Source organism: Rhamphochromis longiceps, linkage group LG4, assembly GCF_057381845.1.
Source record: "Rhamphochromis longiceps isolate RC_006_pf linkage group LG4, R_longiceps_female_GT1.1, whole genome shotgun sequence".
Lineage (NCBI taxonomy): Eukaryota > Metazoa > Chordata > Actinopteri > Cichliformes > Cichlidae > Rhamphochromis > Rhamphochromis longiceps.
The window spans coordinates 22,872,224-22,890,591 of NC_140560.1; the positions used below are offsets into that span (position 1 = coordinate 22,872,224).

The following is an 18,368-nucleotide window of genomic DNA, read 5'->3' on the forward strand; positions in this document are numbered from 1 at the left end:
AGACAACACAGTTTGACTGGCATAAAATATTATTTCTCAACCAACAAGATGACTTACAAAGAGCTGTTAGCTGAACATTTGGCATATCCCAGTAGTTTGCAGTGTGTCCTCAAAAAAATGAGAAAACTGGAGTGGATAGGAAAAAATCCAGCAAATACCTCCCATGTGAGCAATGCATCTGACCCTTGATCCATCTACCATTCACCAAAGCCTCATCAGAAAAATAAAGTTCCATCAGATTTTGAGCTACAATGCAATGCTATGTGGAAAGCATCTGATTGGCAGCAGCTACATTTTTTAGCATGACAATGATCCCAAACACAATGCCAGTGCAGTAAAACCATACAAATAGAAAAGCATTGTGGAACACAGTCCGTCATGGATTAGCCTCTCCAGAACAACTTTGCTGAAGCAGTGTGGGGTCATCTTCACATCTTCAATGTGTTGAAGAATAAAGGGGGTTTTATAAAACACTGACTTTCATGCTCACCCCTATCCTGCACAGATTTCAATAAAATCATATAATCTACTTCCCATTTTCCCAGCAAAATATAAAGAAATGAGGGATGGCTCAAGTCTTTTGCACAGTATTGCATTTTCATAAATGCCTACTTTGTCCTTTGATGATAAAGATGGAAATATGAGTCTGTAGTTTAACTTTGGGCTACATGTTCTGGGTATTTGTCTGTCTGACATAGGCTTCTTTAATACATTCAGTGCATTCATAAGATCTTTTTGTTTTTACATTTTAAATGTGTAAACAAAGTTTTAACTAACACATCAGCCTGGAATCACAACCCAGAACCAGTTGTTATTTGTCTATGCTCTGACAGCTTGATGCCGACACTACCTTCTGCTGCTGTGTGATCGGGTTTCAGTTGGGTACAGTTCTGCCAGACTTCATGGAGCTGGCTCCTCTATCAGATGTCCCCAGAATTAAATGGGCCGTTTTATCTCCTCACCCAGTGGCAGCTGTCTTCCAGGCATCCACATACCTGCAAAGGGAGATACATGACCCTCCCCATGACTCACTCTGAGGTGGTATGCTTCACTTGGTCAAGAAGCAGTTCATCATGAAACAGAAGATCAACCATCAGTACCCTCTCAGGTACGCTGGGTTTGTGGCGAGATGGAAAAATGCCAGGAGTGCACTTTATTCTTTCACTTTAATTGACACCCATAGTCAAGAGAAAACAGCTATAACCCGGACAGTCTTACAGGAAGAAGAACTGTAGAGTCACTTGAGCAGCAGTCTTTTAATTTTTGCAAATCAAATTTCATGATTTCTGAGGCTGATTCAAGATAAATATTTGAATGCCAACAGCTAGTAAAAACAAACAGCTGAAGGTGGCAGACTCAATGGGGATGATGCAAAATGTGCGCCTATTCGACACATTAGGCAGAAGACCAAAACAGCAGTAGGAAAATACTCCTACTAAGTAAGAATAAACAAAAGTTAAATACACCTCATACATCTATTTTTATGGCGTTATTTCATGTTGTGCGTGTAATGAGTAGCCAAGCCATCCCATGTTTCTGTGGCAGAAATGTTAAGTGACTTACTGATTAACAGGGTTTTATTTTTTAATCTCCTCAGCTGTGTTATTATATAACTATACATATATATGCACATATTCTCATATGTATTGTTATACAGGGCAAATTTACTTTAACCCTTTAATGTAATAAAAATCTAAGCATAATATTAGAGATTATTGTTTTTTTGTCAGATAGTTGCCAAATACAAACCAGTGATCTAAGTGATGTTTTTCCAATTCTCTTTTATTCTCAGCTGTCTGACATGTCATTTCCTTTCCTGATAAACAGGATATAAAGCGGTGTGCCGTGTGCCGAGCCACCTTTGACTCTGGCCTCAATTTCTGGCTTGAATGGAAATGCTATGACCTCTTTTGTGGAGTGATGTCTATTGCTAAGGAAAGAGGAAAGGACAGATCAAGGAAATATGGTTATCTTCCACTGAGCTGTCATCCAGAGGTGCGGAGAGAGAAATTATGACGCCCGTTACAAGAGGTTTCACTCCTGACAGTATAATATGTGAACCGTGCTATATGGTGTTCATTGGCTGGGTGAGACTCGTGAAGGGAAGTGATCCATCAAAAAGGCAATGAAAGCAATAAACTAATTAGACACGGATCTCAGACCATAAATCCTGGCCTGGCCATATCAAATTGGTTACAGGCATCTTTTTTATTCTTTTCTTTTTTTTCCTTAAACAGGGCTTGTTTGACTGATCACTTTAGGTCAATTTGACATCAGCCTAACAGAGTTTAATAGTGTTTAAACAGCAGAAAAAAAGCTTTTACACAAGGCTAATGATTCCAGTTACCAAGTCCCACCAGGGTAGCTCAGGTTGTGAGTTCCTAGTAACGATGGAGACCCTGCGATTAGTTTGTTGGACACAGACAGGAAATTAGTCAGACATGTAGAGGCTACTTCTTCCTTGACGTGCAGGCTGGGTCTGAGCCACTCACCAGGGTGTGGGCTCATATGGGTGGTGGGTGTGTGGACCGCGGTGCTCTGGGGAGTGGGGGAAACCACCTGGATGGACACATTGTTTCCAGGCTGGGGGCTTTCTGGAAGATCTGTCATAGCCGAACCCACTGGAGACAAACAAGAGATGTTTGGATATGTTTTCCAGGCAAAAAAGATCCTTACAATCTTTTAGGAATTTGACAGATTAGCTCATTTAAATAACAGGTTAAAAAATCTTGAATGTGTTAGCCTTTAAAGAATTTAGCAGAATTATCTGTTCCTTGCATAAAGGTTTTAATGATATCAAGCGAGTTCTTTTCAAGTGCAGTTTTTTAAGCAGAATAACTTGAAAAATTATGAACAGAACACGACTGAGACAAGTGCTGACACTTTCTCACTTTCACAGCTACAACGCTACTCTGGTTGCCTCTGCTGCTGCTATTGTTGTTATCAGTCAGTAAAGAGTGACAGCTTTGACACTGTTAAAGTAAGCATATCTATGAAAAACAAAAGCCGGTATCACTTTATAACAAATAATGCTATGAAGCATTATTAACGTATTAGTAAGGTATGTGTAGTTGCTTAATTTATCATTTATATAGCATTACTACTCTTCAGTATGCCATTTATAAATATAGATATATCATTATGACTAAAATTAGGATAATTACTAGCAGTGATAGCTGTACACAGTGTAAGAGTAACAGATGGATAAACACATCTGTATTTATAAATGTCAAACTAAGGAGGACTAATGATATATAAATGATGAATTAAGCACTCGCTAATACCTTACTAATGCCTAATAGTATGACATTATTATCAAGTGCTACCCAAGAGGCTGTCATGGAGTGCAAATTACGGTATCGTTTGCCCCTCACTCCAACCGGTCATGGCAGATGGCCACCCCTCCCTGAGCCTGGTTCTTCCTGTTAAAAGGGAGTTTTTCCTTCCCACTGTCACCAAAGAGCCTGCACATAGAGGATCATATGATTGTTGGGGTTTTCTCTGTAGTATTATTGTAGGGTCTACCTTACAATATAAAGTGCTTTGAGGTGCTTTGAGGTGACACTGTGATTCGGTGCTGTATAAATAAAATGGAATTGAATTGAACTGTTTTATTTACAAGCTAATTATTGAAAAAGTGTGATGGAATTGCGGTTTTGGAAAAAAAATAACTTTTTTTTTTTTTTTAAGATTTCAAAATGCATCCGTACATATAGAGAATCCAAATATGCAGTGATGGAGCCCTTCAGTATTTTTTTTGTTTTATCATCTGAGAATCATTTCCCTGATTCAGATCCCATGACTTATCTTTTAAAAAGCTGTAGTTTGGCATGGCGGGTGAAGAAAACCAAACCAAACAAAACAAAACAAGGGAGAAGGCCAAAACAATTAACAGATTTCTGTTGCTACTTCATTTCATGTTGATCTATTCAAAACAATGTCACCAACCACGTGATGTCACAAGCTGTTTTAACAGGGCTTAAACTGACGGTAAACAAGCACCAGTCAAGGACAGTCGAGGTGATTCATGAACTGCTGAGAGCTGCACCTGTCTAGTGCGATGTGACCTTTTGACATATCAGTGTGTGCATGTTCTTTGCTCTTTGCCTCATTGTTTTTCTCTCCATCTCTGACTAATTCTGATTTCAGACTATGAAGCGGCAGAGGAGGTATTGTACGCCGGCTTTCTCGGGTCAAATGAGATGAGCACAGCTGTTGTGGGACTTAAAGAATGAGCGTACAGTTGGAAGGGGAGCTTCCCTAAATTATTTCTCGCTCTCTTTTTAACTCTGCAAGTGCACCAAACATGGGTCATTTATGTGTCACAGTGCAGGAAGGCGACTTCTATAACATCCAAAAAACAAAAACAGAAGAAGCCGGCAAACAAACTGCAACTTCTGTCACTTTCTGTCTTTTTTGTTCTCTCCTATTTTCATCCATTGTAGACTCAGTTGAAAAGGTTGGAAAATGGTTTCCATGCAGGCCGACAGTCTGGACAGACGCTCATGCACTCTCTTACGCATGCACACCCATCCCCAGGCCCCCAGCTAGAATGTCAGGTCAGCAGTAGCAGCAGCGGCGGCGGTTAGCAGTGGCAGTGTGGCATGGCTGTCACACGCCCGTGGAAGAATGTTCGTCGGCCGCAGAGAGCGCCTTTGTTGTGTGGAATGCGTCTGTGGAAACAACCTGTGCTCATGATGCCACTGTTCTTTGTTTCTGAGCGACAAAAACTGAAACACTACCATGACTAGCGTTATTAGAGGGTGTGTGTGTTTATCATGACACACCGCCACACCCCCGTCAGATGGGCTGAAGCACGCCTCAGTGTATGAATGCTCCTGTATCTGGGTTAAATGCGAAGAGCAGAATAGATTAAATATAGATGTAATTGCTTCTTGAGGGTTTCTTTTTTTAAAACTATTTTCATATATTATTATCATATATTATTATTTTACAAAGCTTACATCTGGCGGTTATTTTTATCCTCCCATCTATAAAAAGTTCACCACAAAGTGCAGTAAATTATCAGGCAATTACACAGATTAGAGCACCAAACAGAGTAAAATGTAGAGATTGTAATTATTTATGGATTCATTCAAGAAGACAATTCCCAGTATTGCTCCAAACAGTGTGATGTTGATACACATCCATCCCTATTTATTTGTGGGTAGAAGATGAGTGTTGCCTCGTTGAATATATCAGTTCCCTAAGGGGGAGACAATACGACAACATTACTGTTGAGCTGTCTGCTGTAAGCACGGTGTAATCGGATTTCTTTCCTTCTGTGTCATTAGTCCTATTGTGCATGTAGGAGTTGCACCTTCTGTATCCTTATTATCGAAATGTTTGAAATCATTTACGTGGACCCGCTGGAAAAGTAGACAGCTGCAACAATGCAAAGTAGAGAGAAGCTTCTTTTAGTCATCTTTTGTTCTTTGCCATGTGTTTTGATTTTTCTGTCCACTTGCTAACTTGTTGTGATGCACCATGATGGTACAGCGTTCCAGTAGGCGCGTGGAAAAATAAATACAATGTCCCTAAAAAAAGACCAAGAATCTACCCCCGCTAGCTGCACAAAGACAGACAACTATTCGCACACATTCAATCTGGAAGTGCCAATTAACCTAACTGCACTAAGTGTGTATGTCTTTGAGTGTGGGAATAAGCTAGAGTACCCAGAGATAACCCACAAAGACACAGGCAGAACATGCAACTCTGCATGCAACACCCCAACCAGATTGCAGATTCAAACCAAGAACCTTTTTGCTGTGAGGCTAGAATTCTGATCATTGTGCCACCATTGCTGCTCTGCTGTTTGATGCATATTCAAAAAAATGTGACTTGATTTGCATTTTTAGTAACTTCTGGAATCAGCAGGGGCAGGATGCACCTAAAGGTGTTTTTAGCTATGCTCACATTCTGAAGAAGATGAAGCGAGGACAGCAAAAGCTACACATGGATGATGGTGCATTTAGTGGTCTGCCCCCAGTTGTTTGTAAGAAAGGTCTGGGTCTGCACTGCAGGCAGGCCGTGTTTCTTCTACTACAGTGCTGGCACAGTGCTGTTATAGAGGCAGTATGTGGTTTGGCATTGTTTTGCTGAAATATGCAATGGGAGAATGTGTTGCTCTAAAACCTGTATATACCGTTTAGTATTGATGGTGCCTTTCCAAATGTGCCAGCTGTCAATTCCATACACACTGATGGGACCCCCATGCCATCAGAGATGCAGGTTTTTGAACTTAGCACTGGTCTTAAGCCGGGTGGTCCCTCTCATCTTTAGTTCACGGGATGCGCCATGTTCCAAAATAAATGTCCAATTTCAGTTTGTCTGACCACAGAGCAGTTTTCCATTTTTTCTCAGTCCATTTTAAATGAGCTTTGGTCCAAAGATGACAGCAGCATTGTTGGGTCATGTTCATATGTGGCTTCCTTTTTTTGATGATGGAGCTTTAATGTTTCTTTCATGTCCATCAAAGAATCATGCCTGTTTTTAATGCCTGGGTGACCTGAAGATCACAGGCATCCAATGCTGGTTTTCAGCCTTGTCCCTTGTACACGGAGATTTCTCTTGATTGAAGTCTTTACAATTTTACATTTAGGAACATTATTCTAAAATTGGTCCACAATTTGTAGAAACAGTTTTTGGTAAACCTCTGCCCAACTTTACTTCTGAGAACCTCTGCCTCTCTAATATGTTCTTTTTAGACCCACTCCTGTTACTGACCTGCTGCCAATTAACCTAATTAGTTGCAAAATGTTCCTCCAGCTGTTTTTGTTTAGCACAGCTTCCTTTTCCAGTCTTTTTTCCCCAACATCGCCAATTTTTTAAGATGTGTTGCTGTCATGAAATTCAAAATGAGCTAAGATTTACTTAAAATGGTACATGTTATACCTCATAGGAATGTTAGTAGGTTACTCTGCAACCATCCTGACATTTCAGTCTATGTCCTGTCAAAAAAAAATACAGCATTAAAATTTGAAATAAACACTCGACCATATCATCTATTTAAAATGACTTTTTGATAAAGGAGTTGTTGTTTGAGTCCACTGTATACTCAGTTTGTTTTGGTATCAAATTGGGTATCTGTATTGGTATTGTGGCATCCTCATTGGTGACTATATCAGTGAATTCAGCTCAGTATGCTAATTTGTACAAAGCACAAAGATGATAAGAATTTCATTATACTAGCCAAAGGTATCAAGGGTATGGTGATGTTAGAAGAAAAAAGTTGGAGGTTCTCCAAAGTTCTTTGGCTTCTTATGAAGCCCCCACAGAAAATCCTGTTTGTGTGCTTTTTTTTTTTCTCTATTCTTTATTAGTACAAATAAATTTCTTTTGCTGAACTTTGCAACAGTCGTGTTTTTTTCCCTGCAAGCCTACTTGGATTTAAGAAAGTGCATGTACAGTGTACCACTCTGTTCTTATGCAAGCTTCCAAAGACAACGTGTAGTCATCATCCTTTAACTCTAATGCTTGTCAGTCACAGTGGACATGGGTCTGCATTCTCAGCTGCTCTTCCCTGTCCTTCATATGTGCACAGTGCACACATAGACACACACACTCGCCACAGGCAAAGACGTACACATCACTTTACCCTCGTCTCAGACTTCATCCCCTTCCCCTCTACACTCTGTTACTCCGCTCTTTCCACACATGAATCCCCCCCCCCATCATCTGCCGTCGCTGTCACACAAGCGTAGCCTGAGCCCTGAAGACATTTTCTTTCTCTTTTTCATTTGCAATCTTCTCTCTCAATTACTTACTTTCTCCCCATGTCTGCTTCTCTTTCTCCGTCACTGCCCTCATTCTCTCTGTGTGTCACCGCTCCCAGAATCCTCGTCTTTCAGCTTTAAAAATCAAAGCCCTGTTGGCGTGAATATCTCTGCAGCCGTTTATATGTGTGAAACTCTATTTGTGCACAGGCTGACACACCGCACTGTATGCGTATTTATTTTTGTAAATCTGAATATTGTATGGACTGATTTCTATGCAGTCTAGTACCTTTGTATGAATATCAGCAGCTTTTGTCAGGCACTGAAGAGAATTTGATAGTAGTAGATATAATGCTACTAGCAAGCCTGAGGGCTGGCATTCAGTGATATCATGTGAGTGTGTGTGTAAGCATATGTGGGCTTACCTCGTCTCTCTTGTTTCGCCCAGAACTGCTTGACAGTTTTGCCAATGTCACGGGTCTCTCTCAGTTTTTTCTGCCACTGGCGCATCTCCTGAACATCTGGCTGTGCCCTGATCTATAACAATCACAGGACACGTGCAAAGGGCGCACATGCATAAATTCACATGAGCAAACATCATCAATAACTTAATTGAGCCACAAGCTAATCAGTGTTAGTAAGCTGTTAGGACTGTTTAAAGAAGGTTATTTAGAAAGTCTGTTACAGTATATGCTTTAGTTACTAACATTAAGAACATTTCCAGGGAGGGTTAAGTAAATAAATGTTCTTTTTAAATGATTATTTCATTTATTATTGGAAAAAAATATCCAAACCTACCTGAATTTTTGTGAAAAAGTCACTCCTTAAACTAGTTGTGCCACACTTGGCAGCAAGAACTACAGTCACACTTTTGCGATAACTGGCAAAGAGTCTTTTTCACTGTGGAGGAATTTTGGCCCACTTTTCTTTACGGAATTGTTTTAATTCAGCCAAATTGGAGGGTTTTTATGAACGGCCTGTTTAAAGTCATGCCAAAGCATCTCAATCAGATTCAACTCTGGACGTTGACTAGGCCACTCCGGACATTCTACTTCAGGATTTTCTGGTACAGAGCAGAATTCATGGCTCCATCAATTGTGCCAAAACCTGCTTATGTAAGCCATTTGGTCAGATCTCCATGCAAATATGTGGTCCAGTAATACTGATTGCACTGTGGTTGAAACACATACTGCAACTTACACATCTTGCCTACACCATGCTGCAAAAATAAATGAAAACAATAAGCCAAGCAAGTGATAAAATCCTATTTCCTATTTTAAATTTAATTAATTAATTAATTTTAATGCATTTTAAAATGTTAGGCCTTACTATGAGGTTAATGAAGAGCTTCTAAGGATTCACAGGAACCCTGATTCAGCCTAATCCAGGCTGTATGAATTATGCTTCTGTTCTTGGATGAAACTACTGCAGCTGTTGTGTTTGGTTTTGTGTGTGTGTGTGTGTGTGTGTGTGTGTGTGTGTGTGTGTGTGTGTGTGTGTGTGTGTGGGCTGCAGGACTTCCTGAAAGATTACCGAGCAAGTTTGATGTTGCAAATGTGAATAAAATATCTGTAAAGGGCTTCACCTCCTGTTCATATTTATCCCTCCTCCTTCTATTCTTCTCCCACTAACTAGTCCTCCTACTCCTCCTTTTTCTTTCCTCTATGCTCTTTGTACTCAACTATCTCTGACAGGCTTCTTTCTTCCCTGGGTGGTAGATTTCTCCTCAGATACTGTCTTTCATACTAACACATTACTCTCCCTTGATTCCCCAACACATCAGTATTTCTTCCCTCTCCATCCACCTCTCTTCACTCTGAATTCTCTCCCACCTCTCTTCTCACCAGTCTCCTTTCACTCTGCTCCATTCAACCCCAACTTTCTCCTAAGTGCCTGGTTATGTGGCAACAAAAGTGTTGCTATTGTACAAAAGTGGGTCTGTTATATAAGCCTGGTGATAGGTTTAGGAATGGGTAAAACTAGAGCGCTCCAATAGTTCATTCACGGGGTGTCACAGTGCTGCAGCAGCCTCTCTGCTGATGGGAGCAAACCATAGAAATGGAAATGAGGGGTGAGGGTCAGAGGGAGGAGGGGTGGTTAAGTCTGTTGTGTTTGCTCACCATCGCTTGTGTGCTTTATTTGTGTCTGTGTGCCATTTCTTCTCTGTCACTCTTCACTGATGTCCTCCATAAATCTTGTATTCTCCCTTTCTGCTTCTGATGCTGTCAGCTTCTCCGAAATGATGGAAATGGAGCAAAAATCAAAGTCAGTTCTTGGAAAGCTGACTTTATGAATACACTAGCTTTCTGCAGGATGCTGACAGCTTGTGTATGACAGCAGGAGACAAAGGGCTGAGTTGTATGTGTGTGTGTGTGTGCGCCTGAGTTTTCTGAAGCCTGTCTGTGTGCATCAGCACAGCTGATTTGCAGGGCTAAGTTATTTTGACCCTGGGCACGAAGCCTGGTTAAGAATGTTGACGTTTTACTTGTACTGCGTGTTAGAATATATGCATCTCAACTTCATCGTTTTTCACAGTTATTTATACTCATTTGAATTCTTAGTGAAACTTCGCTAACGCATTATCTTCTTGATATAATCATACGTGCTGATGCACTGCTCACGTGGCAGAGCCTGGTTTTGTGTGCATGTGACTCAGTCCTCTCATGCTGTATGTTTGCATGAAGGCTGGGATTAGAGTGATTAGAAAAATTACCGAGACACTGCAAGGGCCTCTGTTATCACACACCACATTATCCACAATTGCATACAACATTATGGTGTGCACGCACACGTTGCAGTCTCGTAACTCAGCCTTTCAAGCTGCATTCCTTTCCAGTGTAAAGCTGACTGTGAGACTGAGCTCCTCACCCGGGGAAGTGGCTGCACGACCAAGTGCAGAAAGACACAGCCACAGTCTGCTTTATTTTCCCTTCACACTCCACCCATCCATCATCTTTGTGTTCACCACAGCTTCCTTCAAGGCTTAACCAGCCCAGTGACCTGTGGCCTGTATTCATGCCCCTGTAGACTGAGTCACAATAAGCAGTTGCACTGCCACCCTACTGTCCTAAAGGTAAAAAAATACTTACATTTAAATAAGAACTAAGACAAATGTAGGCACAGATAAATGCACAAGTGAAAATATGAGACATCAGCCCATTTACAGGAGGGTAAGCAAGGACCAAGCCTGAGACATATCTTCTGCATGAGTGTCACTGCACGTGGTACATCAAATTGACTTAACAGCGAACCACATTTAAAACCATTCATCTATTGCTGCCCTTGGACCATTGAACTGGAATCATAGACCTACTTCTACTGTTGACTATGCAGTACTCTGGGGAGGGGCAAGTGTGTGTGTGTGTGTGTTGTGTTGTGTTGTGTGTGTGTGTGTGTGTGTGTGTACATATATGTGTGTGTTTCTTTCAACCAGCTCTATTCGTTTATGTCAGGAGGAATACAACTCAGCAAGTGCCCCATTTCTTAATATCTGAAGCTGCAGTACAAGAAGGAAGGAAAGGTCTATTAAAAGGCCTATGAGAAAGAAAGCCGATGAAACCCAAGATTTTTGCTATTCTGTTGAATTAATTCTACTTATGTGGTGCCAATTTACAACAACAGTCACCTCAAAGCACTTTGTATAAAAATGTCAAGACCCAAGAGAGAAATAGAGAGAAAACACTTTTGAAAAGTAGCACTCCATTTTCACAAGCAGAGACCTCAGGCAGAACCAGGCTCAGGAAGTGGCAGCCATCGACCACGACCAGCTGCCGGCTGGGGATAGAGGTGACAGATAGGAGAGGAAAAGTAGAGTAGGAAAAACGACACATTCTGGAAGCAGACAAAAATTAATGCATGAGGAATGTAAAAAAAGGGAGTATCAGTGAGAAAAAAGATGTATGAGCCTTTTAAAAAAGTTTTTAAGATGACATCATCAAACATTGTTGAAACATGCACAAGAAAGAACGTTTTTCACTGTTTGGTTGCAAAGTTGTATAAAGCCTACTATATGTCATATACGTGGTACAGTGTATACACTGCATAATGACACCAACGCTGTCTTGGACTGGACAAAGCTAGAAGTATTCTGGCTGGTTGCAGCTAGCTAACTAACTGCCTTACATCACCCTTCACTAGAAAACATCAAGTTTACTTTTTACATTTTAGCCATTCTAAGTGTCACAAAACCAGATTTATCCAGGAGGTGCACATTGGGTAACAGGATAGGGCTGGCAATTAGTTAGCCAATGAATGCCGAATTTCACGGTCAGCTCTGGCCAATGCTTATCACATCTGGTTTCAAAACAACAAAATCATGACAATGAAAACACTTCGAAGTTTCAAAATAGGACAGGTGATGTCACGGTGGCTACATCCTTGTTTTATACTGTGTGTGGTTGTATCATACTTTTCATCTACCAAACTCTCCAGTGGAAATCAACTGATGGTATTTGTTTCAAGTTTTCACTACAGAAAAAGGACCCTCCCCCTCCCCCCAAAAAACTGACTTAGGTTTGATTTTTTTTTTTCCAGTCAGATAAAAGGTGCGCTGCAGCTGAGATAAGGCCAGCCACATAAATAAATCTGCAACTGGAGCCAGTGGAAATGGCAGTGATGATGATAAAGGGCAAAGCTACCAGACCACAACCCACTAATATTGACAGTCTAATTGCAATGGGAATTTATTACACTACAGCCACACTACTCTAGCTCAGCTGAATAATCCTGAGAAGTCTTAGTGATCAGAGGAGACTGTGTATGTGTCCATGCTTGCACATCAGTGTGCATTAGAGTAGCAGGCATGGATGAATGGATTATAGTTAGGTTAAGGTACACGGTGTAAAGAAGATTATATAATATGTTTAGACCTAGGAGCTCTTAACAGTTATACGTGAGTGAAACAAAAGACAAACGCACTGTCTGGGTCATGAGTTTGCATCTGTGTCTATGTGTGTTTGTGTGTGCGTCTGTGTGCGCTCCAGCACTGCTCTGCTTCAGCCCTCAGCGTTTTGATGAAAGAGATTAATAATGGAGGGATAAAATTCCACTCTGCAAAAATACTCTCATGCCCCTTCCTAGTCTTCAGTCTGTCTGTCTGTCTTTCTTACCAGAACACTCACGCACACACGCACACACACACACACCCTCTGCAGTCAGCGCTGCGTCAAGCTGGTTATATAACAGCCGAGGGTGTAAGTGTGAGGGGGGGAATGGGGTGCGTGTGGAGGCAGATGGGGGTGAAGTGAACAGAGTGCACTGATCTTATACTGACTATATATTACAGGAAAATCCCACAATCCTATTATGCTCTAATAAACTATCCTCAAGCACATAAAATCAGACAGAGAGGCAGATTTGAGTGAAACATTCCTTGGAATTCTTTACTTAGAAATTAGATTTGTGAGCTACGACATCTTGATTGCACGCTGGTGTAAGAATAATTCTGTAATAGCTATGTTTAATGATCCCAGTAGAAGTTTAACAAGGCACTGGTGCTTTACAGTTCACTCGGTTTGTGCTGACGTGCTCGTCCCTCCTCTGCTGCCCACTCCGCTGTTAACTGCCGTTTTTCTCAAGTCAAGGTGAGAGCAGTCGAAACACACTACAGTGCCTGTCAGGACCAAACAAAAATTCTGCTCCACTCCATGTAGCCTAAATAAGTCATGATCCTAGAGGCGTCTTCCAAGAGGCCAACGCTCAGCTGCAGACCCTGATTGTGCTGCATCTCTCTCCCTTTTCCCACCCCCTAGAAGAACTGCATCTTCCTACTCTGACACCACTTTGCAACATCAGCTCGCCTCTTTCCTCCCGTTTGCCATCCATGCGAAAGTGTTCCAAACATAGACCAACCATCATCCTTCCTCATAATCCTCCCATTCCCTCACTCTGTCTCTACCCACTCTCTCTCTCTCTTTCCCTGAATCCCTTGGGGTGTTCAGCTGCAGTCCTATCAGTGGCCCTGCTGAACCTCTTATTTCAGGGTAAACATACAGCAAGGAGTGACAGACAGCTGGCTCACTGCTGCCACCACATGTGGGCAGAGATCAATTATATTTTGTTGTTCATGGAGAAAATAAAAAAGGCAAATAAGAGGGAGTGCTGCCCTCTGCTGGTGCCCCAGCAGTTCACGACACACATTCGATCCATCTTTTTTTATGCCCGCATCCACACTTTTATCTTCAGGCCCACATGTGCAAGAACATTTTCAAATCATTCAAATGTAATGCAATTGTCCACGTCGGTGCAGCTGGCATCTTTTCCTCTCAGTGGTTTGTGCAGCCACACTAAGGCTGAATCCTCCCACAAGCACTTCGGATAAGAAACGCACAAAAGAAGAGGTTCTGTCAAGACAAACAAAACATGACCCTTGCTTATCCTTACACCACAGGAGCTGGCGTTTATCTGTGTGTGTGTGCGTGCGTGCGTGTGTGTGAGGGAGAAAGAGTGACAGAGAGAGATGCTGCTGTTTGCCTCTGGAAGTGTCTGTGCATATCTATTTATATCACAGCACAGAGTGCTTCAGACCACAACACCCACACAGGAGGGATTTAAAGCCTGGCATCACTGATGACATAATCAAGCTGCTGAATGAAACTGCAGCCCCTGTGGAAGAGGGGGCTCTTTAAGGGGATGGGATTATACAACAAGACTGACAACAACAAGACTGTTGGCCGATGCACGCTTAGCGGGAGCCTATTGTAGCCTAACAGACACGCACACACACAGGGTCGCTGTGCTCTTGTGGGATGATTGCCGGACTCCTACACACTTTCTTCTTCAAAATGTTATCTTATGTCCACACTGTGAATTCTTTGATGAGTTTGTGAAGTTGGTCAAGGAGGCAAAGCTAAAGTTGTGTGTCAGTGAAATGTAAAATGCATCCAAGACTATGCAATGCAACCTCTTCATTCCATAAAACGTCCCTCAGTTCTTAAAGTTTAGGTTTCCTGTTTATTTTTTCACACTTTTTGGTGCTTTTCAGACCTGTCATTCTGCAAACCCCAGCCCTTTTTATAAATGTTGGGACAGAAAGCCTGTAAAAAGCACTCAGCTTCCAGTCATGTCCAACATACCTTGTATCCTCTCCAGAAAGCCTGGATGAGCAGAGCAGCCTCGCACTCAGTGAGCCGCAGAAACAGAGGAGTGGGCGGCCTGGGACTGGAGGATGGAAGGAAATGGAAAAGAAAGAGTGATGAGACAAGAAAGGAGAGCGTACATGGAGTTTGTGTGTGTGTGTGTCATAGCTTATAGTTGCTTTGTGCTATAAACCATAGATGTCAAACATATTTTACATCGTGGGCCCATTACATCCCACTTTGATTTTAAAGTGGGCCAAACCAGTGAAACGTGGTGTTGTAAGATTGGCCATGGGGGAGCTCTTTATCATGCTGCAAAACGTTGGAAGATAGAATTAAAAGTCCTAAATTTATGCTCACCTTCACATTTTCTAGAATTGCCCATTGGGCCAGATTGAAGTCTTTGGAGGGCTGATTCTGGCCCTCGGGCCTTATGTTGGACACCTCTGCTACAGACACTGGATTAAAAACTGTACACTGTATGTTTTTGTACAATAACTTCAGTACATGTTATGAAAATTTCACGTTATTTTACAAATACTAAAGCTAAGAATATTCCCTTGAAATGTTTATTCTATTTTAGTCAGTTTTGCAACTCCTAGCATTTTTATTTTATTCTCGTTTACTAAAATGTTTTTTCACACCCAGTTTTAGTTTTGTCTTTGTTAGCTATAATAACCATGGTGTGCAAACTGAAGAGATACTCACTGCATCCCAAGCCAGTCCTTGACAAAGGGGATGTCATGAAAGCTCACTGGTTCCTGTCCACTCCTGCGAGGGTTATGGCTGAGGAAGGATGAAAAACGTGAAACGTGCAGTGTTTCACATACACAGCACTTTCAATGTGACATCAGAGAGAATCTATGTGGTGAGGTGAGGGTAGTACTACAGAGTGCAGAGTGAGGTGTGTGTAGGAGGACTCTTACTTGTAGAGCCACTCAGTCAGAAAGTCACATGGGTTAAACGCTGTTATTTTCCTCTGAAATAAAAAAGAGACTGCCCTACATTCAGCATCTCCCTTGACTATAAAGCAGCAAAATGTACAAGCGTTAAAACAACAAAGCTCCCATTTTGGTGTCTGTAAGCACTGAATTGTTTTTTAGATCCCTCTACTGGCTAATTATTCCTGTACAGCATTTAAATTGATCAGACTACCGCCCAATGTCAGGTTCATGGCACAGATGCACTAAACTAATTACTCTTAAATATTAAAATATTATTGTTGTTATCCGTGAACTTTCAAATTTACCATTTTCCTAAAGAAAAGCAGAAAAAAACCAATAAAATTAATTATTAGCTTTTGATTAAGATGTCAAATTATGGTTATTTACTTCCTGAACAGAAAAAAAAATATTTTAGTGGTTGATTTTTATCCTTGATTAATTTCTGATTTCTCAGAGGTCCAATTGTAGGATTACAATTGATTTTTATTAAAGACACTTAGACCTTAAAGCAGCCATTTTTCTGGGCTTCTCTTAGCAAAGCCTCCAGTCCAGGTACCAACACTGGAAACACTTTCTTCTCCAAGAAACGCGTGACAGGATCTGACACAAGCACAACATTTTAAAGACAGAATTATAATGATGGCAAATATGTATTAATACTTACAGTTTCACATTACAGGGAGAGCAGCTATGTATCTTACTTTCAGGGACTTGGGGAAAAGGTGTAGTTTCAGCAGTTGGGGGGCGATTCTGCCGTGAAGGATGAGGTCCTTCTAATGCAGAGTATCCAGGGAGAGCACAGCAAACATCGGGCTCAAAGTCTCTGAGAAGATCATCCATAAGTACCTAACCAAAGCAATCATTCAACTTTCATGAACAATTTAGACTTCAAAAATAGTTTAAAAAAATAATTTATTTTATAGTTTTCTGTTATAAACCATATAAAAATGGAGGAGCTATTTTGCACTTCAAGCAATATTTATAAATCCCCATCAGTTAGGTTCACATTTTCACATGTATGTGTTAGGGTTTTGCGCATGACGGAGAATGCATTTGAATACCCAGCTGGCCCAGTTATCTCAAACGAGGCTGACACAGGATCCAGATTAAATCCCACAGATTTGTATTTGCACACATCACGTCGTCTGTGTGTACTTACGCTGTGCCGGGAGAGCTGGGTGCTCACAGAGCTGGCCTCTGTCCACGCAGGGCTGGGACCGCTGTGCTGTTCGGCCTCAAACTCTACAAAGACACAGTGAACACGTGAACCTTTGTTTTTCTGTTTCACCACAGGGACAAACAGATCAGGCCGTACCTTCACACATTTTCTGCAAAAATTATTTCTTAGTACAGATGATCTCTGCCATTATCTATGTTAACTCAAGCGGTTGCCATGGAGTCACCGGTAGGTGTGCTCACGTGACTTCCGGTGTAAACAAGTCCGACACAGCGAAAATATACTGAAACGATGCAATGCATAGAAAATAAACCGAGTCGGGGAGGGGGGTTGGCCCTAAAATGCTACTGCTGCTTTTGTGGTTCTCATATCTTTGTTTTAAACTTTCAGCTGTTGCAAAATTAGGAAAATGACTTCTAGTTTCCATGTAACCACTGGAGGGCAGCAGATAACTACATACATGTATCGATCATATAACTCTTAGATTAATGATAGGAGTTAAGGAGAAATAATCCTATAAAGGCGTATTTACCTAACAATACTGCGAGACTCAGAAAGAAATAGTTCAGCAAAGACACACTGAATAATGGCAGTCACTAAAGAGTATGCCGTGTTTTTTTAGTTTGTTTCCTAACAATAATAAAGGAGTCAACGTGCGTAAAAAAAAGAAGAAGACTGTTTTTGAATAATAAAGTACTATGCAAGTTTTGAGAGACCACTCATTTCTATAAATCTTGCTTCCAAGGAGACAGGCTTTCTTGTACAGGTTATCAGAAAGTCTTTCAAAGCTTTTCTTTAGACACTGGCTGCTTTTTCACTAAACACAGACCTATGATTCATTCACAACCCTAACTCCAGGGATGAACCAGAGCTGTGCCTACAGTTGATTCTAAAAAAATGCCAAAGATAACACAGCTTAGCATTTTTGCACCAGCAAGGTGACTCCCAAAGAGCAACTGGCCAAAACTTTCTATCTGTAAAATACAGATAGTATTTGGGGTCAGTTTCAGCCAATGATGTTGAAGATCTTGTCAAAACTGATGGAATTATGAATGCAGAAAAGTACAATCCGATTTTGATCTACAATGCAATACCATCTGGAAAAAACTTGGCAGCAGCTTCATTTTTCAGCATGACAATGATCCAGAACACACTGCCAATGCAGTACAAGCGTACTTGGATGGACAAAAAACCCCCCAAAAAAACAAAGACACACAATGAAACACTATCAGTCATGGATTGGCCTCCCCAGAGCCCAGAGGTCAACATTATTGAAGCAGTGTGGGATCATGCCAATAGATAACAGAACAAAAGGCAGCCAACATCCAAAGAAAAGCTTTGAATGTCCTTAAAGAAGCCTGGAGAATTATTCCTGAAGACTGATTAAACAAAATTACAAGAAACCTTGGCTCAGAGAGATCAGGTGGTCATACCAAATATTGACGTTCAAGCTCAT

At 41.2% G+C, this 18,368-nt stretch overlaps 1 protein-coding gene across 3 annotated transcripts; it reads right to left on the reverse strand.

The window, feature by feature from the left end:
• Positions 1 to 110: 110 nt before the first annotated feature.
• On the reverse strand, positions 111 to 17,155 carry iqck (IQ motif containing K). 3 transcript variants are annotated; one of them, XM_085403860.1, is made up of 10 exons: positions 17,051 to 17,155; positions 16,895 to 16,977; positions 16,437 to 16,581; positions 16,238 to 16,335; positions 15,718 to 15,770; positions 15,500 to 15,577; positions 14,789 to 14,873; positions 8,141 to 8,252; positions 2,493 to 2,621; positions 111 to 995 (listed from the first exon to the last, which is right to left on the reverse strand). In XM_085403860.1, exons 1-10 carry the CDS (start codon positions 17,058 to 17,060, stop codon positions 937 to 939), a joined length of 852 nt encoding a protein of 283 aa, XP_085259986.1. In that variant the 5' UTR covers positions 17,061 to 17,155; the 3' UTR covers positions 111 to 936. The 3 variants fall into 3 exon arrangements, with proteins under 3 accessions (XP_085259986.1, XP_085259987.1, XP_085259984.1); XM_085403861.1 differs by lacking the exon at positions 111 to 995 and adding an exon at positions 1,004 to 2,399; XM_085403858.1 differs by lacking the exon at positions 111 to 995 and having other exon boundaries at positions 1,004 to 2,621.
• Positions 17,156 to 18,368: the final 1,213 nt, after the last annotated feature.

Bases quoted from the DNA above. Each gene is read 5' to 3' on its own strand.
- iqck (XM_085403858.1), bottom strand. The intron at 16,582-16,894 runs GTAAGTACACAC...TGCTTTGGTTAG, and splicing joins CCCAGCTCTCCCGGCACAGC to GTACTTATGGATGATCTTCT. The intron at 15,578-15,717 runs GTAAGAGTCCTC...ATCCTTCCTCAG, and splicing joins CTGACTGAGTGGCTCTACAA to CCATAACCCTCGCAGGAGTG.